Source organism: Diadema setosum, chromosome 6 (genome assembly GCF_964275005.1).
Source record: "Diadema setosum chromosome 6, eeDiaSeto1, whole genome shotgun sequence".
Lineage (NCBI taxonomy): Eukaryota > Metazoa > Echinodermata > Echinoidea > Diadematoida > Diadematidae > Diadema > Diadema setosum.
Window position 1 is genome coordinate 20,203,000 of NC_092690.1, and position 24,321 is coordinate 20,227,320.

Consider the following 24,321-nt stretch of genomic DNA (forward strand, 5'->3'; position numbering starts at 1 on the left):
CTACTTTTCTCAACAGATCCGAATACGCTTATCATTAAAAGAAACTCTAGATGAAATACCTAAAATGCTGCATAATTGTGATTAATTTACGTCACGTGACGTTTACGATACTTCTGTTTCATAGTGGTGTTCAGGCAAGAATAGAAAAATGTAGGCATTATTGTATTTATGTATTTAAGTGCCAAATTGCAGATGTTAATTCATCTTTTCTCACTTTTTGTTTCAGTTTTGTTTGTTTATTTGTATTCTCGATGATACAAGTGACGTAAACAGCACACTGCGTTCAAGAACATATGGGTTGCCACGATAAATCGGAAAGGAGGGAGGGGTTGTAACACGAGGGAAAGTAAAACAAATTATTATTCCCACTAGAACCGAGACAACACCACTGTTATAAATCAACAATATTCATGACATTCATGACAAGAAAAAAAAATGTTCTTGCCTGAAAAAATAAAGACAATGATAATAACAATAAATAACAATGACAATCATAACATAAACGAAGATGATTGGGGGAATTACCATTTGAACCACCCAGCCATCCTGTCGGCTTTACTACCCAATCGAACCAAACTATAGTCGATAAAAACCAGGTATGGTTATTTAGATTAGCATGCGGCGGGGTGATGGTGGGGGTAAGGGTGTAGGGCGAGGTGGGAAACCGGGAGGAACTTAGGGATATTGGGTACAGGATAATTGGGGGTTCCCCTTGTAATGAAAAATAACGATCTAAACAGCTTTACCAGAAAATAATGTATTGCATACAGGGACTATTTCCTTTTACGGAAAACCAGTGAACTGTCACCATAGTTATGTGACGATGCATGAGTTCGAGCTTTAAGTCATCTATTTTGGGTGTGAGGGTTACGTTTTGTTCAACAAGATACCATATCGCCCCGAGACTGTTATCCCAGTCAAGCAAACTGCTTGTTGATGATAGTCTCCTCCGCCTGTAGACAAATTACTTTAAAATACAATTGAATGTTCTTTCTTGTATACACGTAATTGTGTTTAATTCTTTAAGTACTCCTTATGTATTCTCATTTTCCCCATGAAAAGGATACAATTGATTCGCCATAACGACTTTGCTTTGTACAAGTGGAGGAAGAAAACAAGCTGAAACTGAAAACTGACTGATCTTCACAGTTACACACGTAGTGAAACTCATCTATTGGATTCCTATAAACATTTCGCTGCCAGTCAAAGGAAATTCTGTAGGAAATAACAACTAAGCGCTATGACTCACCTGTCCCTATAACTTCTGATGACCCTGCCTATGTCTATATCTATATTTTGCTTGGCTAGTACACTTACTAAGCCAGCTAGTGCAGGCATGCAATGTTTGTAAGTTACCGACTCGATGCATAAAAGCATTAATTGGCGGTGATTAAGTTCTAAATCAATCACTCACAAGGCTTTTCTGTTTGTTGTTGTTGTGGTAACAGTTGCCGTTGAACCTGACACATTGTATATATCAACAGAAACCACGCATCAACCCCATGTCATGCAACCATAAGTAACTCAATACAGAATAAAGCGTCTTATCTGGTGTTGCGATATCCATTTCACCATGTTTACTGACAAAAAGTTATAACCACAATAATGATAATGATAATGTCAATTTGCTGCGTGCCGGGAGTAGGAGAAGGGGGGGGGGGGAGGGGTGGGGAAGGACCCTGGAGGTAAATGCGGTTACGGTAATGGAAAACTCTTTAAACTCCCGTTTTTAGCACCTTCGTGCTGTCTGTCCCGAACGTAGACATAGCGAATATTCCTTCGAGAAGCAATTCAAAGGGTGGGGTTAAAACACAGAGGCAGAATTAAAACAAAGGTCGCATAATTATATTCAATAATTTTCATATTATTTTCGGACATTTCCCAGTCGACGTCACAGAACAGTATTCTTTACGGAACGCACTTTGCGGATTATGTCATATAGTTCCATTTTCAGTTAAGTCCACTTACATGGATTCTAGGTCAACGCATAGTCAACTAAATGGATTAGTTTTATTTGTTTTATGGATTCATACGCCCTTGACTGTGGAAAACTTGGCAAAATGCGCACAATAAGATATAATCATTACTTATAAAAAAAAAGAACAAGTTATTTCGTGCACTTTATCTTAGGCAAGAAGGAGTTGGTGCTGCTATCAAGAACTCAATTCAATTAATTTAACTGAATTCAATCTGTCCTTTTCTATATTCTTTTGTGCTCTTGGTTTCACGTTTTTTTTTTTTAAATCTCGCAAGTCTTTTCCTGCACACAATCTGATTGAGGGCCCCCAAGAAGCAAGAAACCTCGTGATAGATTACTATTCAGACAAAGAAAAATACCCATTGACTTTAAGAGTGAAGGCATTTGGACAGTATCACGTGAAATAGAACTCTATACAAGATGAAACACTAACCCAAACACAGACACACTCTTTCTATGGGATATAGATACATGTAATATTTCTTCTATTGTTCTGTGTGTACTTCACAAGTAAAGGCAAGTTGTTTTCTCTTTCCCGGTCCCCCGAGAGTTGATAGAAGTCATATATATTGTGACGTCATGTTTCCTATACTGTACAATGGCATAAGTTCATGTAATGTGTTAGAGCACTCATTGACACATTCACTTAAGCACACACGCGAAACAAAAACAAAAAGAAAAGCAAACACAAAAACTAAGCGACTTGATACTCACATCAATTTTGCACAAAGAAGTTCAGATACTCACAAGCACACATACAATTATAATAAATTTTAAAACAAAAGAAAGACAACTCCTACTCTTCATCATCCTCGTTTTCCAGCGTCAGTGTCAGCCCCTCAGTCCGCGTGAGGGCGCTCTGTTTTCCCTCCTTCGAGAGCTTGTCCTTTGCCTCGGCCTTGCTGGCGGCTATCTTGTCCTTCACGTCTTCGTAGTAGGTCACCATCTCGCGCACGCTGTGCCCCAGCATACCCGTGATGCCGCTGCTCTTTTCCATCTCCGCCAGCCGCTGCATGAGCTCCTCGATGGCCGGCAGGATCTCGAGCTTCTGCGAGAGCTCGGACTGGACCTCGGCCAGACGCGAGCCGTAGGCGTCGATCTGAGCGGAGAAAGAGGTGTGGGGTGGGGATGGAAGAGGAAGGGGTGGTTAAATTGATCAAGTGAGTGGAACTGTCCAAGAATTTTCCAATCTTACTTTTGGAACACAATTGTCTTTTGAATGATAAAGTGCCATTTTTCTTTCCAACTGTATTATTGTGAAAGTGATGAAAACAAATTAAAACTCGATAAGAGGACTTCAAAAGAGAAAGTTTCGCTTTGATTTGTTCTGCAAAACCAATACCATCCACAATTACTTCCATTTGCCTTGCGTCCTTTACGTATTCATAAGATCATAATACCTATGTCTTATGTATGTAAACAAACTGGTATGCATGTTTGTGTAAATATAGGTGCATAACGAATTATCCATTCTCATTGTATTATTGTAAATATATAAAGGAATGACAAAGAGAAGGTTGAAATGGGGCTTCGGTTTCAAACTTTTAATGTGAAAAAATGAGAAACCTCTTAAGAAATATGAAAGAGCAAACAATTCCTAGAGGAATTTTAAGCTCATTTGATACAGAATTGGCTAAAATTTTCAATTCAAAGCGATCCTTAAGAAAGGTGGGACCTACCTTTTATTATGATCGCTTTGTTTTACTTTGTTTTTTGCCATTTCAAAACAGATTTTCATCGTATAAACTTTGAATTCCTTCTTGAATTGCATGCTCTTTAATATTTCATAGGTAAATATAGGTGGTTTTTAATTATCTATCAAAATGTTAGAAGCTGAATCCCTATCTCAGCCAAAAACATACCATCCCTTTCGTCGTAAACACAGAGTGCACAAGGAGCAGAATAACATGGGACCCTTCGACGTGAAGGAAACCAAAACCCAAAGAGCAATGTGGATTGACTGAAAGCAGCAACATTAGTAGAACACATCAGTGAAAGTTTGAGGAAAATCGGACAATTGATGCAAAAGTTATTGATTTTTTTAAGTTTTGATGTTGTAATGACTGGATAAAGAGACTACTAGAGTTCATGACGTCATGTGTGGACAACAATAATTATAAAGAAAATATAAAGAGAATTCCACAAAAATTCCATTAACTTGATACTGCCATAGGGTAGTACATTATTCCCTCTGCCTTCTGAAAGCGGTTAGTCAAGTGCTCTTTCATTATGCTAGAAAAGTGAAAGCATATTGAAGGAAAGTGAAAGCATGTAGGATTTTCTTTACATTTTTTCTTTATATCCTTGTCCACACATGATGTCATAAACTCAAGTAGTCTCCTTACCCTGTGGTTACAGCACAAAACCTTTAAAAATTAATAACTTTTGCATCTATTGTCCGATTTTCCTCAAACTTTCACTGATGTGTTTTACTAATGTTGCTGCTTCCATTCAGTTCACATTTCCCGTTGGGTATTGGTTTCCTTTATTAAAGTACAAAACTGTTACTGTCTTAATGTCAAATTCAAGATCGATTGTCACAAACTATTTGATACCTCTTCCTCAATCTTCTCCGTCTTTTGGAAGACATCGTTTGCCTGACTAGACTGTGTGTTTATGGTGGAGCTCTGTCGCCTGGTGGCGTCCAGTTCTTCGTTCACTTGGCACAGCTGTTTGAAAGTATCATACCTGCAAACGGACAGAGAGATAACCGGACAGACACGAAGACAGACAGACAGAAGGACAGACAGACAGACAAACAATTTAAAGGAGGTAGGAATTGTTGTATCAACGTTATTTGGCAAGATGTATGTTTTAGTAGGTTTGTTCGGTAGGTGTGTTTCAGGGGGCAGTTTTTCATTAAACTGAACAGACAGCTCGCTGTTTCCAATTACGCACTTTGTAGAAAAAAAAATTCTCATCATCCTATTAACTTTTCATCCGACATACATTCCCAACACAAAGTTTAACGATCAAGCACACGTGGGTAAACACACAACCACACACACAGCACAGCGCACAATCTACACGCATGAACGTGCGCTAAAAGAGCACACATCCTTTCACCAGGGTGGTGGAAGTCTGGCTCTTCTTTGGTCTGGCTTCCAACCATCTGCCCGACCACCGTACCAATATTTTGCTTCCTAGAATACTAACGCCCTCTAACAACAAAAGAGTAACAGGGCTCACACCTGTAAACAAAATGGAATGTCCTAGACCCCTTCACAAATTCGTAAAAAAAGATACCAAAATAAGTGGAAAGAAAATAATTAAAAATCAATAATGCAGTTTGGCATAAAATTGAATAGCTGCAGATATTGAGTATGAATCCTCTACAAACTGCAGTTTGGTTTGAAGATGGAAGCTTTCCTCATGGAATTTGAAGGGACTATATTTCATTGGGTGCATGTACGGAAAATAGGCGATTTTGGAGTGAAAAGAACTTGTAGTCTGGCTTTGCGGACCCTTGGACAGACTTTGAGCTGAAGAACCCGCCTTGGAAATTTGATGGATGACAGGGTATATCTCACTTACGTTAGTGAAGATGAAACATCTCATTTCTCCCAGCTATTTTATAGATTTTTTTTAATTTATTTTGAATTTTAACGCACGTCTCTATGGGGAATTATTTGCCCGTGTGAGCCCTAATAGGTTCAACGAGATGTTCGGCAAAGGCTGCAGCTTCGTCGTCGCGGAGGGCGCATTTTGTGGAAGGGACTAGAGTTGGCAAACAGTCTGATGGAAACCAGAGTAGGGTGGTGGTAGAGGAATTCCCACCACCCCGACCCCCCCCCCCCCCCCCCCCATTGCTTAGGCACACACACACATCCACACTCACACACACACACACACACATACACCCACACACACACGCACACGCACGCACACACACACACGCAAACACGCACACACACACACACACGCACACACGCACACACACACACACACACACACACACACATACACACACTTTTACAGCGTATATAAAGACCCACCTCAGTGCCACGATGTCATTCCTCAGATTCCGCAGGTCAGCAACGGTGATGTCGCCCTGCGCGCTGGCCTCCTGCGCAGTGCGCTCTGCGATGAACCGTTCCACCAGCCGTTTCATTATGCGCTGCGAAGATGGGACGAGTCAAAAATTAATCATCCTAACTCCTAAGAAGAGTCTATGAACTATCGCTAAGAATGTCATAGTTTACGTGAGCAGGCTTTACAAGGGGCACAATCTCATCTTGAATTGCAAAATCTGACACGTCCGGCCAGCATTTGTATTTCTTCTTTTTCGTCGTCCTTTTCTTCTTCTATGTTTTCTTCTTCTCCTCCTTCTCCTTCTCCGCCTACTCCCCACCATCCTTCTTTTTCATCTTCGTTTACGAGATAACACAAAGTTGAAATATTTCGTAAAGTATGTGATATTATAATAAGCTGCATCATTAGTTTTATATAGCAATCTACAACAGTACTGTAAAAAAAAAAATGAGGTGAACCGCGAGAGGAGGAGGAGTTGCAACGGAACCCAGATCATGGCTTTAATTTCCTACCAAATGTCCTAGTTAGGCATTTCAACGTCTTCAGAAAATCTTGAACTAAGCAATTACGATGAAATTGCTGATTGCCACGAATAGCCCTTTTCAAGTCTTGTAAACCCTTAGTGATTAATTTTTTCCGACAGAATAAATGGACTGTATATTGTCGCATGCACTATTGAAATTTGATGGTCAGGTTCTTCGCAGCGAGATGAGATGAAACATACTTCGTCTCACTTCCCCGTTCTTTAGGGGTGAGCGGAGTATTTGAAGTGGATAGAAGGGAGCAGAGCAGGAAGAGTGGAGGGAGAGGAGTGGAAAGAAAGAAAGAAAAAAAAAGGAAGAAATACTGCATATTTGTTCTATCTGTTCTTACCTGGTAGTTACCGAGGTCCACTTTCTTATACGTTCGTTTGCGCTTTGGTAATTCACCGAGTTCAACCACAGCCTGGTAAAAAAAAGAAGAAATAAATGAAAGTAAATTCAAAACATTATACGACAATGATGACCTAGTCGCTGTGAATCATACAACTACACGAAATTAAATACAGCCTTGCTCGTCTCTTTATGTCATTGATATCATTTTGTTATCATTATAATAATTATGTTTTGCTATGAGCTAAAAAAAAAAAAAAAGTCATTCATCTAGTCTGCTCGAGTTCTGGCTTCACGTTTCTTTCATTCAGAATTACGTCTTGTGGCCGAGGAATACAGACAAGCTTTCCTGGTGGTGAATTGTCACGGTTGCGCGTCTCCCTCCTAGTCCATGACTCGGGTTCGATTTCGGAGTTTACTGATCAAGACTGTGTGTAATCATATCGTCCCATCTAGAGTAGAGACAAAATATTCTACCACTCGGATAGCACATATTGTAAAAATATTCCGCTTCATTCATTCATCACAAAGAGCAGGGCTCATATCCCGGTGATTAAATATCCCAAGTTCATACAACTGGGCTCCATAGACGATCAACGAGTGCGGCTGAATAAGCCAGTTCACAGTTAGCACTAGTCTGCAATGACCACTCCAACCACAGACTTTGCAAAACATGGAAAAGTCTTCAAGAAGAGCAGTTGAAAACAGCCATGCACGCAGTGTTGATTTACATGTCAGTGCTGCATGAATGTCTTTTGTTAATGTTGCTGAAAAGAATGCACATTCACCTGTAAATACCAATCTGCACCTGGTTCATTTACAACACAGTTGTCATGAAGCCCTAGCTAGGTTTTGAATACCTCAGTTGCAAATCCATTTCAAGAGAAGGTCTGCAATGACCTTTATCTGCACATGCTCAGATTGGAACTGTGAACTGGCTTATACGGTATACCCAGCAATCTTCTCAGATGAAAAGGGAAACAAACAAACAAACAAAAATGTGTGTAGATTGGATACAGTTATGTAGTACGGTCACGTTCATTACGTATTAAGAAGAATTTGTTACACGTTACATAGCCAGCCCAACGACTGCAAAACACAGACTACTGCTTGAAAAAGAAAAATCAAAAAGAGTAGGATGTTGGGTACTCACGGCGCTGTTGGGGTTCACTCTCCTGCTTGGGTCGCGCTTACAGCACCGCTGCCATAGTACCTTGAGCTCCCGCGTCAGATGGCCAAAGTTGGGCATCAGATTAAAAGGCGGCGGGACTGTGACCGTGTCGTCAAGGAAACTCATCCAAAGTGAGGTGCGTGAGAATTTCCACTCAACGTCCGCGTTTTCCTAAGGATTTGGATGTGGTGAGTTGGGGAAAATCATTACGGAATTGTTTTCTTTGAATCAGTCATTCATTTTCAAAGAGTTTATATTTTTTTTTTATACCACACTCTTGCTTGCATTATTGCGTCGTTGTTTGACGTTTTCTTAGTTTGTTTGTTTGTTTGTTTGTTTGTTTCTACGAATCATAATGTGTTTCATGTAAGGAATGTGTGTTTTTATTTTTTTTTAATCTCTGAATTATGCTGAAGTAAACAGAAAAGAAATACAGCCAAAAAACCCCACGATAACAACATACGACGTTATTCAATTATACATCCCAATGGGCAATCAGAACATTTTGCTACTGGCTGTCATTAAAGGAATACTAATGTTTTGCTTGAGAGGGGCTTCAGACTTTGTTTTTAGATAATGGGAAACAACTTATGAAATATTTGAAGAAAAAAAAATTATTCGTCAAATAAACCACTTACAGAACATGAAATACCGTACAATTCTAAGAGTAATTCAAAGTTTATTTGATGAAAATTGATATTGAAATAGCTGATACATCCCAAAACAAAGTGGTCTTAATAAAAGGTGGGACCCACCTATTCGGACCACAAGCAAAACTATAGTACCATCTCCGTTAAGAAGTAGATTGTGTGACCTGGGCCCTGTTTTATGAAGAGTTAATTGATTATATAGTTGATTTCTATGGTAAAAGTGGTAGCCTGTGTGGAAAGGAAATTTATAATCGATTATATCTTTTGATCAAATGGAGCCCGGGTATTACGAACTCTATAACTATTGAGATCGTTGTTGTCGCAGACGTTGTCGTACCTCAACTTTGTTGAAAACGTTGCTCATGACGGCGATGAGGGCGTTGAGGAGGACGAGCACGGCGAAGATGTAGAAGAAGGCGTACAGGAGCGTGCCGGCCCCGATGGTGACCTGGGTCGTGCCGGCGACGGAGAGATCGCTGATGCTGACGAGGCCAAAGAGTGACCAGTACAGGGACATCATGGAATCTCCCAGACTGACCAGCACAGGTTAGTGGAGAGCAGACAGACAAAAAAGTCACACATTTATGTTTCCCTTTAATGTTTCAATTAAATTTCAATGCAATTCAATTATTTCTTTATTTCCATCAATAAAAAGAAATACAAAATACAAAGTGATACATTTCTAAATTCAATTGAACAGTTAAACAATTTGGAAGGGCAAACCATTCAATATGAAACAAAATATATGTACGAACGATATTATAGCGTAAAGATATTCATATAGATTGAGCTTGATTTTTCGACACCTCGACACTAATGTGAATTAGTTTAGGGTGCCATGTCATTTGAGAATAGGTTTTGCATATAATAACTGACTCGCACCACATTTGACCCCCCCCCCCCTCCATCCCCACCACCACCACCACCACCACCACCATCACAATGCATGAAAATTTAAATATAGTAGATGACAAGAAATCTTCTCATAAGAGTTACGTGTATCCGTTAATTTAAACATGTACCACTGTTTAAGATATACTTAATCAAATGTAGATTGAACATTAAAGGGATGGTACAGTTTTGGTGGAGATGAGAATTGGGCTTTTAATTTTTTGCGAGATACCAAGAAAACACTTATGATATAGTACAGAGCATACCATTTTAAGAGGAATTCAAAGTTTATTTGATGAAAATCGGGTTTGAAATGACTGAAACATCCAAAAACAAAGTACAACAAAGCGATCGTAATAAAGTGTGGGTCCCACACTTTATTAGAATCGCTCTTTTTTGGATATCTCAGCCATTTCAAAACCAATTTTCATCAAAATATGAATTCCTCATAGAATTACATGCTCTTTCATATTTCATAAGACGTTTCTCATTATCTGACCAAAAACTGTTAGAAACCTGAAATTAGGTCTTAACCAAAACTATACGATCTATACGAACTATACGATCCCTTTAAACGAAAAGCATGAATTGAGAGGGACAGATTCAGCCCTAATTCTCTAAGAGTGAATGTCACCTACTCTAAAGAGCTAACAGTTACTTGGTATCAAGGACGCGGCTGTTTTTCAGTCCGTATTGTTTAGTCCTGATTTACGTTTACAACGACCAAAGTCTTTGGAAGCCCATGGAGTAAGACCCCGTTTACAGTGCGGGGCCGGGCTCGGCCGCGGCTCGGCCGCGGCCGAGTCCGGCCTCAATTGCGCGGCCGAGCCTCGCAATTTTGTCCGTTTACACTGCTGGGCTCGGCCGCGCTTTTGATTCAAACCTTTCAATATTTTGTCGTAGTGGCGCTCTGCTTGTAAACAAACGCAATTTGGTATTGTCTGGTTTTCAGACCCTTTGCAAAATGAATTCCGTGACGACGAAGTCGCCGTTCGGGCAAAGGCCTTTGCCGAAGGAAAAAAATCCTTTGCAGGACAAAACCACCTTAAACTATACTGGTTTTCGACGTTGAGGGGGTTAATATCCTGAATAGCGAAAGATACAGGCAGAGGGTTTGGAAGCCAGACTAAAATTGGCCGCGCAATTGGCCGCGCATTTGGCCCAGTTTGCGTTTACACCAAGAAAAGGCTGGGCTCGGCCGCGGCTCGGCCGCGGCCGAGACCACCTCCAGAGCGAGGCCAAATGCGAGGCCAATTTTGGCCTCGCATTTGGCCTTTTGCGCGTTTACACTGAAGCGGGGCTGGGCACGGCCGCGGCCGAGCCGCGGCCGAGCCTCGCACTGTAAACGGGGTCAATTACGCGGCCGAGCCTCGCAATTTTGTCCGTTTACACTGCTGGGCTCGGCCGCGCTTTTGATTCAAACCTTTCAATATTTTGTCGTAGTGGCGCTCTGCTTGTAAACAAACGCAATTTGGTATTGTCTGGTTTTCAGACCCTTTGCCAAATGAATTCCGTGGCGACGAAGTCGCCGTTCGGGCAAAGGCCTTTGCCGAAGGAAAAAAATCCTTTGCAGGACAAAACCACCTTAAACTATACTAGTTTTCGACGTTGAGGGGGTTAATATCCTGAATAGCGAAAGATAAAAGGCAGAGGGTTTGGAAGCCAGACTAAAATTGGCCGCGCAATTGGCCGCGCATTTGGCCCAGTTTGCGTTTACACCAAGAAGAGGCAGGGCTCGGCCGCGGCTCGGCCACGGCCGAGACCACCTCCAGAGCGAGGCCAAATGCGAGGCCAATTTTGGCCTCGCATTTGGCCTTTTGCGCGTTTACACTGAAGCGGGGCTGGGCTCGGCCGCGGCTCGGCCGCGGCCGAGCCTCGCACTGTAAACGGGGTCAATGACAGACCCGATGGAAAAGGAATGGCAGCATGACAAATACACGAGATATAGCACTACAATGGAGGGGTGGAGTACTCTTTTACTGATGCTGAAGAGGAAGGAGCAAATGTGTGGAAAGTCGATGATATTCTACTTACGTTCGATAGGACAACGAATTGTTGCAGAATGGGAGTTCGTTATTTGCTTCGCATCTAGCATCCACGTCGTTGCTGTACACGGAGTAGTTGAAGGTAAGCGAGGCGGAGAAGGAGATGATGACGGTGACGAGGAAGAGGAAGAAGCTCGACGTCCGAATTATCATGTCGCCGAGGGAGATGACGAGGGGACCGACGAATTCGTTGGCGATCAGGAAGGGCACGATGCGCGTGAAGGTGAGGACGACGACGATGCCGAACAGGCCGTTGGCGATGAGATTTGGGTCGTTCCAATCGCGGAGCTCGACGTGCTCCCCGGTGCACTGCGACGCGACATCGGGCGGTGTCGGATCGGGCGATGACACTGGCGAGACACCTGATGACGAGTTGACACAGTTGAGGAGCTTCTCGATGAGTGTACCTACCTCTCCGGTGTTGACTGGCTCACTGAGGCTGACGACGAGCTCGTCGAGCTTGGTACGAGTGAAGTCCTTGATGTTGGAAGAGAAGTTGCTGAACAGCGACTGAGATTCGGCGTCGAGCCAGCTAGAGTTCGGGGCGTGGCGGATGGTCTTGGGCAAAATCTCTGGACAGGCCGATCGCTGTAGGGAGATTGGAGATTAAAATTCATTGTAGCAAAAAAAGCTGCTGAAAACTGCTTATCCAATAAGGGCGAGCCAATGGAGTAAAATGGAGTCAAAAGGGGCCTGAGCTTTCGATCCTAGCAGAATCTTCGTCAGAGGCAAAATGGCCTGAGCTTTCGATCCTAGCAGAATCTTCGTCAGAGGCAAAATGCATTTTGCCTCTGACGAAGATTCTGCTAGGATCGAAAGCTCAGGCCCCTTTTGACTCCATTAAAATTCATTGATACATTGCTTAGATGACCACCGAAGTGATCAGCACGAATGATTTGGAAGGGCATACTTCGCTGAGCTTGAAATAGGGTCCACGGTGAATAAATCACGATAAATGCTAGCGTAATTTATCTATGAGTGATGAACGGTTTGTTTGTTTGTTTGTTTTTTTTTGTAAGCTGAATTCCTTCTTCTCTTGATTGAAAGACATCTATTTCTAATTTGTGGAATCTGCCATACTGCTATAAAACATCTGAACAAACCTCCTAAAACTGTCGACTAGTGACGAACAGGGTCAGGAATGACTGCCCATAGTATTGAGCTCACCATTATCAGGCTTGCAGCTGTCAACCCGAAGTAGGCCATGAGGAGAATGGTGATCAGCACGTCTCGAGAGTTGGAGAAAGAGCCCATCACCTTTTTCACGCCCTTCATGTAGAGCAAATACACCTGTCTCCAACCAAGCCCTGCGACAAAAAGCATGACAAGATGATCTTTACTTTCTGTACCTTCCTTGTTCTCGATGTACCTCTACATCCTTTTCTTTTTATCTTGTTTTTTTCTTTGTTCGTATGTTTTTACTTTCTGCCTCTTCTTCCTCTGCTCTTACTTCACTGTTTATTGTCCTTTCTGTAATCTTCTTAAAAATCAGTATCTTCCATGATGCGCAGTCATTAAACGTTATTTACCATCGTTTACCAAGGAAAGAGTGTGACTAGTAAATACAGTTTTACATAGAATGACTGAGTATAGCGCCTTTCCGCAAGCAGCTTTGAGTGCAAAATTGATGCCAAAATATACATAATAAACGGAACTCAGCAAGGTGAAAGGGACTTGAAGGAAGACATCAGAATTTTTCAGTTGAAAACTGCTCTTGTTTCATATTAGCATTATCTGGTAGTTTTGCCTAGAAAAGAGAAATAAGAGTGTTATTGAGACTCCATTGAGCGAATGTGTATGACAGAATTAATATATATATATATATATATATATATATATATAATTATATATATATATATACATATATATATATATATATAGAGAGAGAGAGAGAGAGAGAGAGAGAGAAGAGAGAGATGTTATATCAAGATTTTAAAAGTAGATTTGATGATTTGAGAAGATTTGATATAAAATGAAACTAAGACAAATTTGAAACGTAGATTGTCGTAACAAAAGGTAAGAAGACAAAAAGACGTATATATATATATATATATATATATATATATAACTCAGTCTCACATAAACAAAAACATAATTTGCTTTTCAAAATTTGTTTAGAACGCTTTTCAATGGCTGTCAGAGACATTGTAATCGATTCCTTAACCGATTAGGAAGAAATAACATTGATACCGAGGCTTTAACTTATCATTGGACTCAGGACTCGGCCACTATAGATGCAACGCCTTGCCCTGGCGTAGGGGTGCATAACCATCGCATCTGGTTGTCTCGGACCAGCAGTGAGGGACCTCGTGCAATAATAGTCCCTGGTCTTAACCGCTGAGCCACATCAGCTCCTCCACTATCAGCGACTATCAACCCTTTCTGTGCACAGATTCTATACATACATACCCATGGACGGGAAATCAATGTGGAACGCAAAGGGTTAACTTTACAGAAAAGAAGAAATTACACCTCACCTATGACGAAGAGCAGTAAGATTAGGTTGAGGGCGGAGTCTCCGGGTGATAGCATCCTATCGCCCATGTGGGACGAGGGGTCGACCAGGGGCAGGAGGACGATGAGGGAAAGGTCGGAGCCGACTTGCATGACGAACTTGACGTACCTGACAATGACATTGGGACGAGTTCAAAGGGCGCCCTCAGAAATACACAGACTTGGAGGCAAACACATTAACATACACAAACGCTAGTTTGTCCTACTCACATACACAATCATACACTCACTCGTGAACACAGAAACATACCTGCTTCATAAAGCTCGCATCAGTTAGCTTTATAGATATGTGCGTACATACATGCCCGCGATATTTGTGCAGGCACACACATTATTTTGTTAACCATCTTTATTAATTTTTACGGGAGTTGAAATTTTCATGTCCTTCATAACACATTGTGCGTTCGGTGGAGCGAAGGACATTTTGCATGAACAAGGAAGCAAGGTAATAAGATTTAATAGGCAGTTTATTTCGTGTACTTTCTTCTTTTTCTTCTTCTTCTCTCTCTTCTTCAGCATTGTATCCACATTTATGCTAAATAATATTGCAATGCAGATGATATGGCATCTGCTGTTCTAATGCATACCAAGTTCAAGTTCAAGTTCAAGTTCATATTCAAAACAGGAATTCAGTTAAAAAAAAATGCCGATGTTAAAGTTGTGAGGTAATGGCGTCGACAGCCGTCCAAAGTTTTAAGGTATAATTTACCATTTGCAGCTGAAACAAAACCCAGCTTCAGTACTTCAAAATAATTCTAAAATATGAGTTAGGGATAGAAACAACTAATGTAAAATTGTTAATCATATAATTAATTGTAAGATATACATCTGTTTCTAGAATAAACTGTATACATTTATGTTTTATTGAGAAACATGGTGATATCTCCTTATAATCACATTTTACTAGTAGGCTTTATCGCAAAATTTCAACATGGTAGGATGTTTTGTAATACGACTGTCCTACACATTTTCATCAAATGTGATAACTCCTACATTTTTTTTTTGAATCACTGCTCTCAATGGTATACAGTGCCTTTACAGTTTTGTTTTGTTTTTTATGCAATTCTAGCGCGCGCGCTCTCTACCACAAGAGAACGGATGACGCTTTGATTATATTGGGAAGAATAAACTGTTGTAGACTCACGGGGTCCTGACGAGCTGGTGAATCTTCTTGGACATGCCCGTCTTGTAGAGGAGAGAGAGGAAGGGGTAGGCCAAGATGATCCCAATGAAGGCTAGGAGGTTCAGAATGGCGGGCATGTCGCGCATGTTGGACAGGTGGCGGTAGAACTGGGCGGAGACGGCCTGCTGAGTGTTGGGATGTGCAACGAACTGGAGGGTTCAGCGAAACGGGAGCCAAAAGATACAATGATCATTGTGAGAATTGAACACAGATGTGTCTGCACATTCAAAATAATGCATTTAATGGATTATAACAAAAAATAACAACAACATCTCATCATGCGCGTCATTTGGTGCAAGTGCATACGAACTTCCAAAGTACTATGTGCTTAACATTTGTGTGGTACTACGTATTGTTATATTCTTTAAAAAAAAAGTGATTTAGAGCTCCGATGGGCCTTAAAGAACTTTGATACTTCACTAAATGATAAAACAAATAAAACACCACATTCATTACAAGTAATGAGTAAAATGCAGACACTAGAAGCCTCGATTGCATAAGAAAGATAATAGAGGAACTGTACCAGGAAATTTGTAAGATAAATCGTGCTGGTGTGTTCAAGGCACATGAGCAAATTTATGTCATTTCTGCTACCTGTTAATCATCGTATCTTTTTTTTTCTCCCCTTTTGTATTTATGATGCTTCAATTAATCTTTCCATTGATGTTATTATTCCAGAGGGGCCCACATCCTACAAGGTCTGTGTTTTTAGTGGGTCTCTCCATTTTTCGCACTTTAAGCAAAGTTATACATGTACTTTATTTCGATCACTTCTGGGTTTTTTTTTTTACTACAATATATAATTACTATAAGGTCCTCCTCAATTGTTTTACATCCTTTTCGATACATAATGTTCTATTTACCTTATTCTCTGTTGTCAAAAGAAGTATGTGTTGTGTCGAAAATATGAAATAAACTTTGAATTGAATTGAATTGAATTGAATCATCAGAGTATATTCACAGCTTATGGCAGGAATGATAGTGTATAATGCAAAGACAGTAAACATTGCAGTGATAAATATTTCTTTGGATGTAATTAACATCATAAACATTTCTAATTTCAAATGCAATAAGTGCTATACCTCATACAGGTAATTCTAGCATACATAGTCTTGTTAGAAGGACCGTGAGGGACATCGTTTCACACAACAGTCTCTCCCACTCTCTCCCCCTCTCTCTCTCCCTCTCTCTCTCTCTCTCTCTCTCTCTCTCTCTCTCTTTGTGGTACAAAGGATACCATAACCCCAAACTCACCTGTCTCTGTTCGTACTGAATAGCGCGGGTTACTTTGGGTAGGGTGCCGAGATGACGAGGTGCTTCGGCCGAGCCGTCATCACCCGTGATTTCGTGGTAGGTCAGGACAGTAGTGATCTGAGTGCGGACAGGGAAAGAAAAAAAAATGGAGGGATCTACTTTTAACTACCATATTTAGCGATGGTCTCTTGGTTCGTCTCTTTGACATAACTGAGTTATATAATTTGAAACATATCTTATTTCGTGCCGTCATAAAAGGATTCCAATGGTGAAGACTGAAATAAAAGTGCAACAACATGTTGTGCAGAGAGGGTACAACCAGTGACAGATATTCAAGAATAGTTCTACCCATTTTCTGTTATTTGCTGTTTGTTGTAGAACAGGCCATTCTCCCTCGTAGGGTGTGAGACTACCTGTTCGCCGTTAGATTAGACTTCCATTTCAGTCTCAGTCATTAGTCTGGTCATGATTGCAAGGAATACATGATACAGATACTAAATTATTGTGACCCTGCACCACAAAACCAACAAAAAGTCAGCAGACATGGATTTTTAGTTAAGAGCAGATGGTGAAAGAGAAGACTCTGAGCTTAAAATGATGAATAACTCAGATCAAATAATTTTTTCTAACCTGTATACATGATATAAATATTGGAAAGAAAGCCCACACTCTGGAAAGGTTTGAACTACGGTCTATTCAAACGCTTAATCTTTATCAATCCGTGCTACCTGTGCCATGAATGGGAACAAAAAAAAAAAAAAAAAAACATGACGTAAACCACTGTAGCAACAACAATGAAGGGATTATCAGAGTAAGCTGAAATTGAGCACGCTCTATTAACATTCTGTCCGTGGTAAATGTCAACTTTCAAAGCAGTAGCATCATTTTTTTTTTCAAAAGTTATTAGAGTTAAAAATGAAGAGTGTGCAAATTATTTTCAAGAAATGAAAAGGGGTCTCAAAGAAAAACCTGATCACTCTATATATTATTCTACCAAAAAACAGGCTGTAGAAAATATGCTGAAAACCTACTTTCCAATTCAATTTATGATCCCAAACTCAAGAATAATGCAGAAGAAGAATAGCTCTTTCAGAAAATATGGAAAACTCAAAATTGACTTGGTTGACGCGCCTCATCTTTATTGAGTCCTCACATAAAGTCAAGGGGTGCGACTTATTGTTTGTTTTGTGATGCACGGTCACAATATTGTTCTTTACATAGAAAGAGTAATTATAATGACATAAATGTGCATGAATATCGCAAATGCATGAAATCGTTCGCATCTGTTATTTTCCCTTTTTTCAAATGTTCAAAAAAATTATTGTCTCGATTATATCAGCTTTAAAAAAAAACACACAAAACACAAAACTTAAAATTGTATCAATGTATACCTCACTTTGGTCAGTCCGCTACCGGCGGTTTAAAGCTTTTCGGCGATTTTCAGGCGAATGGACTGGGCGTCCCTCGCCCGTGGCGAACTCACCAAGTAAGATATCTTTACTATTGCTTTGCATCGAACACTGTATCCGAACTTGGTATAACCTCACTGTAATGATAATTGTTGTAAATAATGTATGCATGTTTATGTTACTGTGTGTGTGTGATTGTGTGTGTATGTTTACTTTATATGCATGAATCTCGTCCTACCTCCTCCGAGTCTCGTGCGAACGAGACGAGATCGGCTGCGAGTCTCTCCATTTTGTCTGCCAGCTCCAGGTACCGCATTTTAAACTCCACCTGGTTTCGACACAAACAAAACAGTGAGTTTATCAAACGCAATGTATTTACCTTGTCGGTCCTGTTTGGAAGCAATGAGGATTTCACGTTGCTCTTGTTAGATACGGGATGATAATAAATTAAGTCCGTTTGTATGTATCATTGAGCAGTGCCATATTCGTAACTAAGTTTCTGCAGTGCAGCGGCGCCAACGGGCGCTCTACAAATTGGTCAGTCAGGGCTCGATCCGTTTTGTGAGAGCTCAAATATAGGTAGGTGGGAGAAATTCGAAAATTCAATCTAGGCCAATCCAATCAAAGGTATTTCATTTTCATCATCAAGATTAGAATTTCTCATGAACAAACAAGACATTTTTGGAAGGTTAATGACGTCTCATACACCGTTGTATCTATAGGGTTGTCATAGATATTTTGAATGTCCCCTTGATATTTTTACATAGATAATGATTAGAGTAGTAGCACTACAAGTTCCACCATGTCAATGAAAATACAGGTGACAGCAAAGATTGCCTTAGAATATGAGGATGAATATGACAGTAAACCTATAATCATTGTCAACAAAAGAATGCCATCATCTTTGTTATCAATGTATCATCATCCTTTGCCAAGAGCCCTGAAGATTATCTACGCAAAGGGGTCCAGAAAGACTAATCTTTATGGATGGCTTCCTCCTACATTGTAATGGCAATTCATTTCAATTCAATTCAATTCAATTCAATTCAATTCAATTCAATTCAATTCAATTCAATTCAATTCAATTCAATTCAATACATTTATATGAATACCTGAATATAAGAACGACCCAAGTCCATTAGAGAAAATTTGGGGAAAATATAAATGAATAAATAACTTCCTACTGCTTTTAGTGTTTTCAGTTGTTGGGATGTTATTCATACAAATTTGAATGTAAAACAGTCACTTGAATGATTATCTGTATTTGTCATACTTCTCATGAATATTACATCAGAAATAATAATACAAGTTCTTTTACCTTGTAAACAATGTGCAAAAACAAACAATATACATGGTAATAAGACATCAATAATGTAATGATAACTGGTCAAAATCGAATGGGGTTGAACAAAGAGAAATATGACTGGACCTACATGAAAGCAAGCTTGTTTGGCTGTATGCCCCAAGTAGTCAGTGTTTGTGAAAAAGAAACGGAGAACGCATGGAAGATAAGACCAGGCGAGTTAATGGTACCAACTAAGAAAAGCGGTGTATGCCTATGTGATAAAAAAAGAAATAAATAAATAATGATGATATGTGAACCATTGTTGTGACCGAGCTATCATTTGCTTCCAGAGTAGAACATGATTTGCTCATAGAGCCTACTTTGGTATACATCATAAACCGTTTTTGCATTAAAACTCTATGAGTTCAGTAAAACACAAAAAATAGCATGTACAGCTTTTAAGCCATTTGGTGCCTGTCATCAAGCTCCGGGTAGAAAGTGAGAGAGAGGTAGAGGGAAGGAGGAAGAGAGGGAAACGAAGTAGAGTGTGGAATTATTGCTAATGATGAATTCGGAGAACCTGACGGTAAGGCCCAAAACGCAATCTGCGGCGAGTTGACAAGAATGTTTGATCGGACAATAACATACCACAATATTACATAAGACATTACAAATTCATTCAGTGTCTGCAAGATATGCACTCAATAAAAACTCTTTCAATTTTGCGTTTAAGGGAAGAAAAAGACGAGCAGATTGTTATTTCGGGGGAGAGGTCATGGCAGCAGAAGTCAACACATCCGAGTCAGAACTGACCCGGAACTGGGTCCGTTGGGGTCACACGCCGTTCCGGGTCAGAAATGACAAGGAATGGGGTCAGATATGACCCATTCGGAGTCATGAATTGGATCAGGGTGACCCCATTCGGGATCTTCATGACCATTTTTGACCCGGAACGGTGTGTGACCCCAACGGACCCAGTTCCGGGTCAGTTCTGACTCGGATGTTTTAAGAGTGAATGCTTTCGAAGGTGTGATCGCTTTTTCCTCCTTTTGTTCACCGCTGTCTGTGCGAACAACAGCCCACAAGGTTTTTTTTTTTTTTTTTTGAGAAAGCTATGTCAAGAAATCCTTTATCATTAAAACATTTCGGCAAAGGATGAAGATGCCACACTACAAACAGGGTCTAACCCTTTCTGGACAAACCTCTGAATTATTGTCATTAACACGATACATGAGCAGGTTGGCAATGATAGAGATTAGACCTTAGAGAAAACCGTGGTTGTCTTTTTTTTTATACCTCGATATCACTAACAGCCCTCATAGTACCGCACAGCGTGAAGGCCCGGTCAATGGGGTCGGTACTGGCCAGGCACACGTAGGCCTCGCTCGCCAGCCCACCGTAGATCTCCAGTGTGCCGACAGAGCGTTGGAGATCGTCGACGTCGCCCGACTCGAAGGCGTTAGTACTGACCTCGGGTATGGTCAGGTCGGCTTCCAGCAGCATCTTATATCCCCGGACGTGAAAAGAAATAGGTAAGACCAATTATAGTCATGTATATGTTTTCAATTCTTGTTTAAAATAACGTCATCATCGAATAGAGGAAATTAAAATATTTCGAATGATACTGCACTCGGTACATAACGAGAAATAGTTTTTAAGATACTATTAAGATTATCACATATCTTTAAATCATTTTAATTGTTTTTCTCCAGATTCTCTCTCAAAGTGACAAAAGTTGATATATTTGTTTTTGCAGTTAAACTCTTCGTATATACAAATATTATATACACACACTGTATAATATACATAATTTCTATATGTCAGAGAGAAAGAAATTAAATGATATATACCAAACAAGTGTTGCTGGTTTTTGTTGTTCTTGTTGTTGTTGTTGTTGTTGTTGTTGTCGTTGTTGTTGTTGTTGTTGTTGTTGGGTTTTTTTACCTTCACGATGGCGAAGCTATTCAGCTGTGCGGCACGGATGATGGGTGTGATGTCAGGATGTATGTCGTTTGACTCACAGTGACAATCGATAATTTCAAGTCTCTCACTCTCAGGCTACATGCAGTTAAGTTGGACAGAATTTGAACAAAGAAAGAACAACGTAGCAATGAAATCTTCACGCGTTGAGGACATTTCGTTGCATATTATTATACAGGAAACACTTTCTATAGCTACTCAGCTAATTGGGATCATAAGTGCTACAAGCTAGCCATACTGAATATCCACTGTTACAATCAAATGAACAGATTGATCACACGACGGATTAAACATTCTAAAATATACTCGCCATCAGATAGAGCACAGAAAAAAAAAACTTTACAATGATACCTCACTCGGTACATAGCAAGCAGGAAAAGAAATAATATTCTTGAAGTTTTGATTTTCTTTGTATTTCTTTATTTTTAGCCGTTTCAGTCGTAAATATTTCATAATAACAAGAACGGAGTTAACTCATATTTTTGCGTACAAAGTTGAAGCTGCCTTGTTTTAGTTTTATGTTTGTCTTTGTTTTTGGTGTTGTTCTACTGGGATTATTCAGGTACATTCTGACATAACCTGAAAACCATCTAGCCAAGTATGTCATTTCTGCTTGTTTCACGAATTGATTAAAGCAAACGACCAGGAAAATTTTGACACATTCATATCAGAACTGGTCATCTGATAAACTTCAACGCCTTTATACTCTGCTAAGATGATAGATGCAGCTGTTCAAATGGAAGTACTTTGTATCTACTTCAGTCTGCTGTAACTGTTTCCCAAGGCTTCACCTTTTTTAATATGAAAGAAGATTTTGAAAGTACATTCAAGAAGTGATGCAATTTAACTATAGGCAGATTTCTGAAATGTAGCTAATTTGCTAGCCAGAGCTTTTTACCATGACGATATCACAGGTACTGGGCATACTCGTGTGTGTGCGTGAGGATATGTGTGCGTGTGTGTGTGTGTGTGTGTGTGTGTGTACACGATCAGTCATGTTGATGCGCACTATTCTGCGCATTCGAGCGTGGTGCTGCTCCTACGTCACGTACCCTGTCATTGGCGTACTCGAGAAGAACTCGAACAGCTTCGTGGAAGTCGGCATCTACAGCACGCAACATGGCGTCGCCAATGAATACATTGGCTTCCAGCAAGGGATAAATGATACCTGGGTACAACAATGCACATTGACATATTATGTTCACTTACAAAAATTAATACCGATATGGGGGTATTTCGTCAAGTGTTTTGTCAGTAATTTTCAGTGACAAATTGGCGCTCAGCCAATCAGATGCAAGGATTTCAATAGCTTAATACAGTAACTGTTGTCAGTGACGGACATGTTTCGTGTCCAGGAGATAGATTAATGCATATTATACAACGTCCAAGTAGATCCTTGTAATTTGATTGGAGGATTGTTGGTGACGTGATATTCAATAAGTACTCCATTCAACGCGCCGTGCAATTTTGGTTCTATTTTTGCGTGCAACTTGGTTCAACTCTTTCGTTCTATTCCACGGTTCGAGAAATTGTACGGTACTGCATATACACTGTGTGTTGCATATTGAGGATCGCATGCAGCTAGCGCAGTGTACGTGTGCGGTACAATGTCATGCATGCGCGTATGTCGGCCTACGTAGTGCTAGTGTACGTGTATGAGCGCTAGCTGTGACCTGTATCTACACTGATTGCACAAGCCAGAAAGAGAATCGCAGTGGATCCACATGTAAGTATGGCTATATATTTCATAGACTTCTAGGCATACTTAGACCTACCCAACAATCCTCCAACCAAATAACAAAGATCTACTTGGACGTTGTATAAAACAAATAGTGTATGGTCTTTACTCGTGCAATAGAACGAGATTTCGCATTCAGTGAAAGATGAGGCCCGCTATTCAACTCGGCTTCGCCTCGTTGAATAGAGCGCCTCTATCTTTCACCTCGTGCGAAATCTCGTACCATTGCACTCGTGACCATTCACTATTTGTATACCATACAATGCCATACCACCTGTTGGCCTACATCAAATACTATGTACAAACATGTAGATGGACGAATGAATAGATATGTGAATAAATGAATTAATGATAACCATGCAGATAATATAGAAAATACTGACAATATGAATTCATCATCAATGAATCAATAAACAAAGTTTACTGCTATATCGTTTGCACACTTGCAGTATCACAATATTCATCGTAGGAGTCCATGTTATTAGGTAGGTAAGGCATAATTGACGAGATAAACTGATACCATGCTGTATCTAATTAGTTGCTCTCTACGTGCAAACCGTCCATTCTAGCGTCAAAACTTAAACTTTGAGACTTTTCACGGGAAATTATTCATACATAACATCAGTTTATCCGAAGACGCCGAATTCTGCATTCGTGTCTTATAATTTTCATCCACAGGGATGCAATCCAAAATGACTTCCAAGAGTTATTTAGCTAGTAAGTTAGTTGTTAGTTAGTTAGTTAGTTTGCTAAATAGTTAGTTGTTGTTTGTTAGCTAGTTAGTTAGTTAAATAGTTAGTAGTTGGTTACTTAGTTTGTTAGTTTGTTTGTTTGTTCGTTTGTTTGTGTGTGTGTGTGTGTGTGTGTATGTGTGTGCTTTATCTGTTCGCAACAGCGCCCTCACCGAGATATCCCTCTGATATGCCGCGACACAGTGCGGTGTACCCTCCCTCATCCTTCGCGTTGATGTCAAGACCAGTTTTGTGGCGAGAGGCAAGGAGCGATGTGATGGCGGCTACGTCCCCTGTCGCTGCGGCGTGGAAAAACGCCTCCTGTGGGGTCATCGTATTTTCCTCGTCCTCCTCACCCATTTCTGTTTTGTCCCCTTTTCAACTTACAAAAAAAAAAAAAGGAGTCGTTAGCCAATTCTTCGACAGGTGAGCTTCTTCAATGACGCTCTGAAATGAGAAAAAAAAAGTTCGATTATAAACGTCATGCATTTCTGCCTAATTCTGAATGCTTTTGTCACAAAAAAACCCAAATATAGAATATATCGGCATAAAAGCGGGAGCTCGATTCATCAGTTTCTAAACATCAGG

General features: G+C 40.2%; 1 protein-coding gene across 1 annotated transcript; it reads right to left on the minus strand.

Moving 5' to 3' along the window:
* Nucleotides 1-2,774: 2,774 nt before the first annotated feature.
* LOC140229623 (short transient receptor potential channel 4-like) lies at nucleotides 2,775-24,093 on the minus strand. Its single transcript, XM_072309871.1, has 16 exons — nucleotides 23,907-24,093; nucleotides 22,317-22,432; nucleotides 21,229-21,342; nucleotides 20,581-20,787; nucleotides 18,238-18,327; nucleotides 16,591-16,707; nucleotides 15,298-15,485; nucleotides 14,117-14,262; nucleotides 12,807-12,946; nucleotides 11,629-12,227; nucleotides 9,041-9,236; nucleotides 8,039-8,224; nucleotides 6,884-6,955; nucleotides 5,974-6,095; nucleotides 4,534-4,666; nucleotides 2,775-3,077 (listed from the first exon to the last, which is right to left on the minus strand). Exons 1-16 carry the CDS (start codon nucleotides 24,091-24,093, stop codon nucleotides 2,775-2,777), a joined length of 2,916 nt encoding a protein of 971 aa, XP_072165972.1.
* Between the last annotated feature and the right edge of the window lie 228 nt (nucleotides 24,094-24,321).

Excerpts from the sequence above, each read along its gene's own strand:
- LOC140229623 (XM_072309871.1), bottom strand. The coding sequence starts at position 24,093 with ATGGGTGAGGAGGACGAGGAAAATACGATGACCCCACAGGAGGCGTTT. Across the intron at positions 15,486-16,590 it reads TTCAGTACGAACAGAGACAG|TTCGTTGCACATCCCAACAC; the intron begins GTGAGTTTGGGG and ends TGAACCCTCCAG. Across the intron at positions 8,225-9,040 it reads ACGTTTTCAACAAAGTTGAG|GAAAACGCGGACGTTGAGTG; the intron begins GTACGACAACGT and ends CCAAATCCTTAG.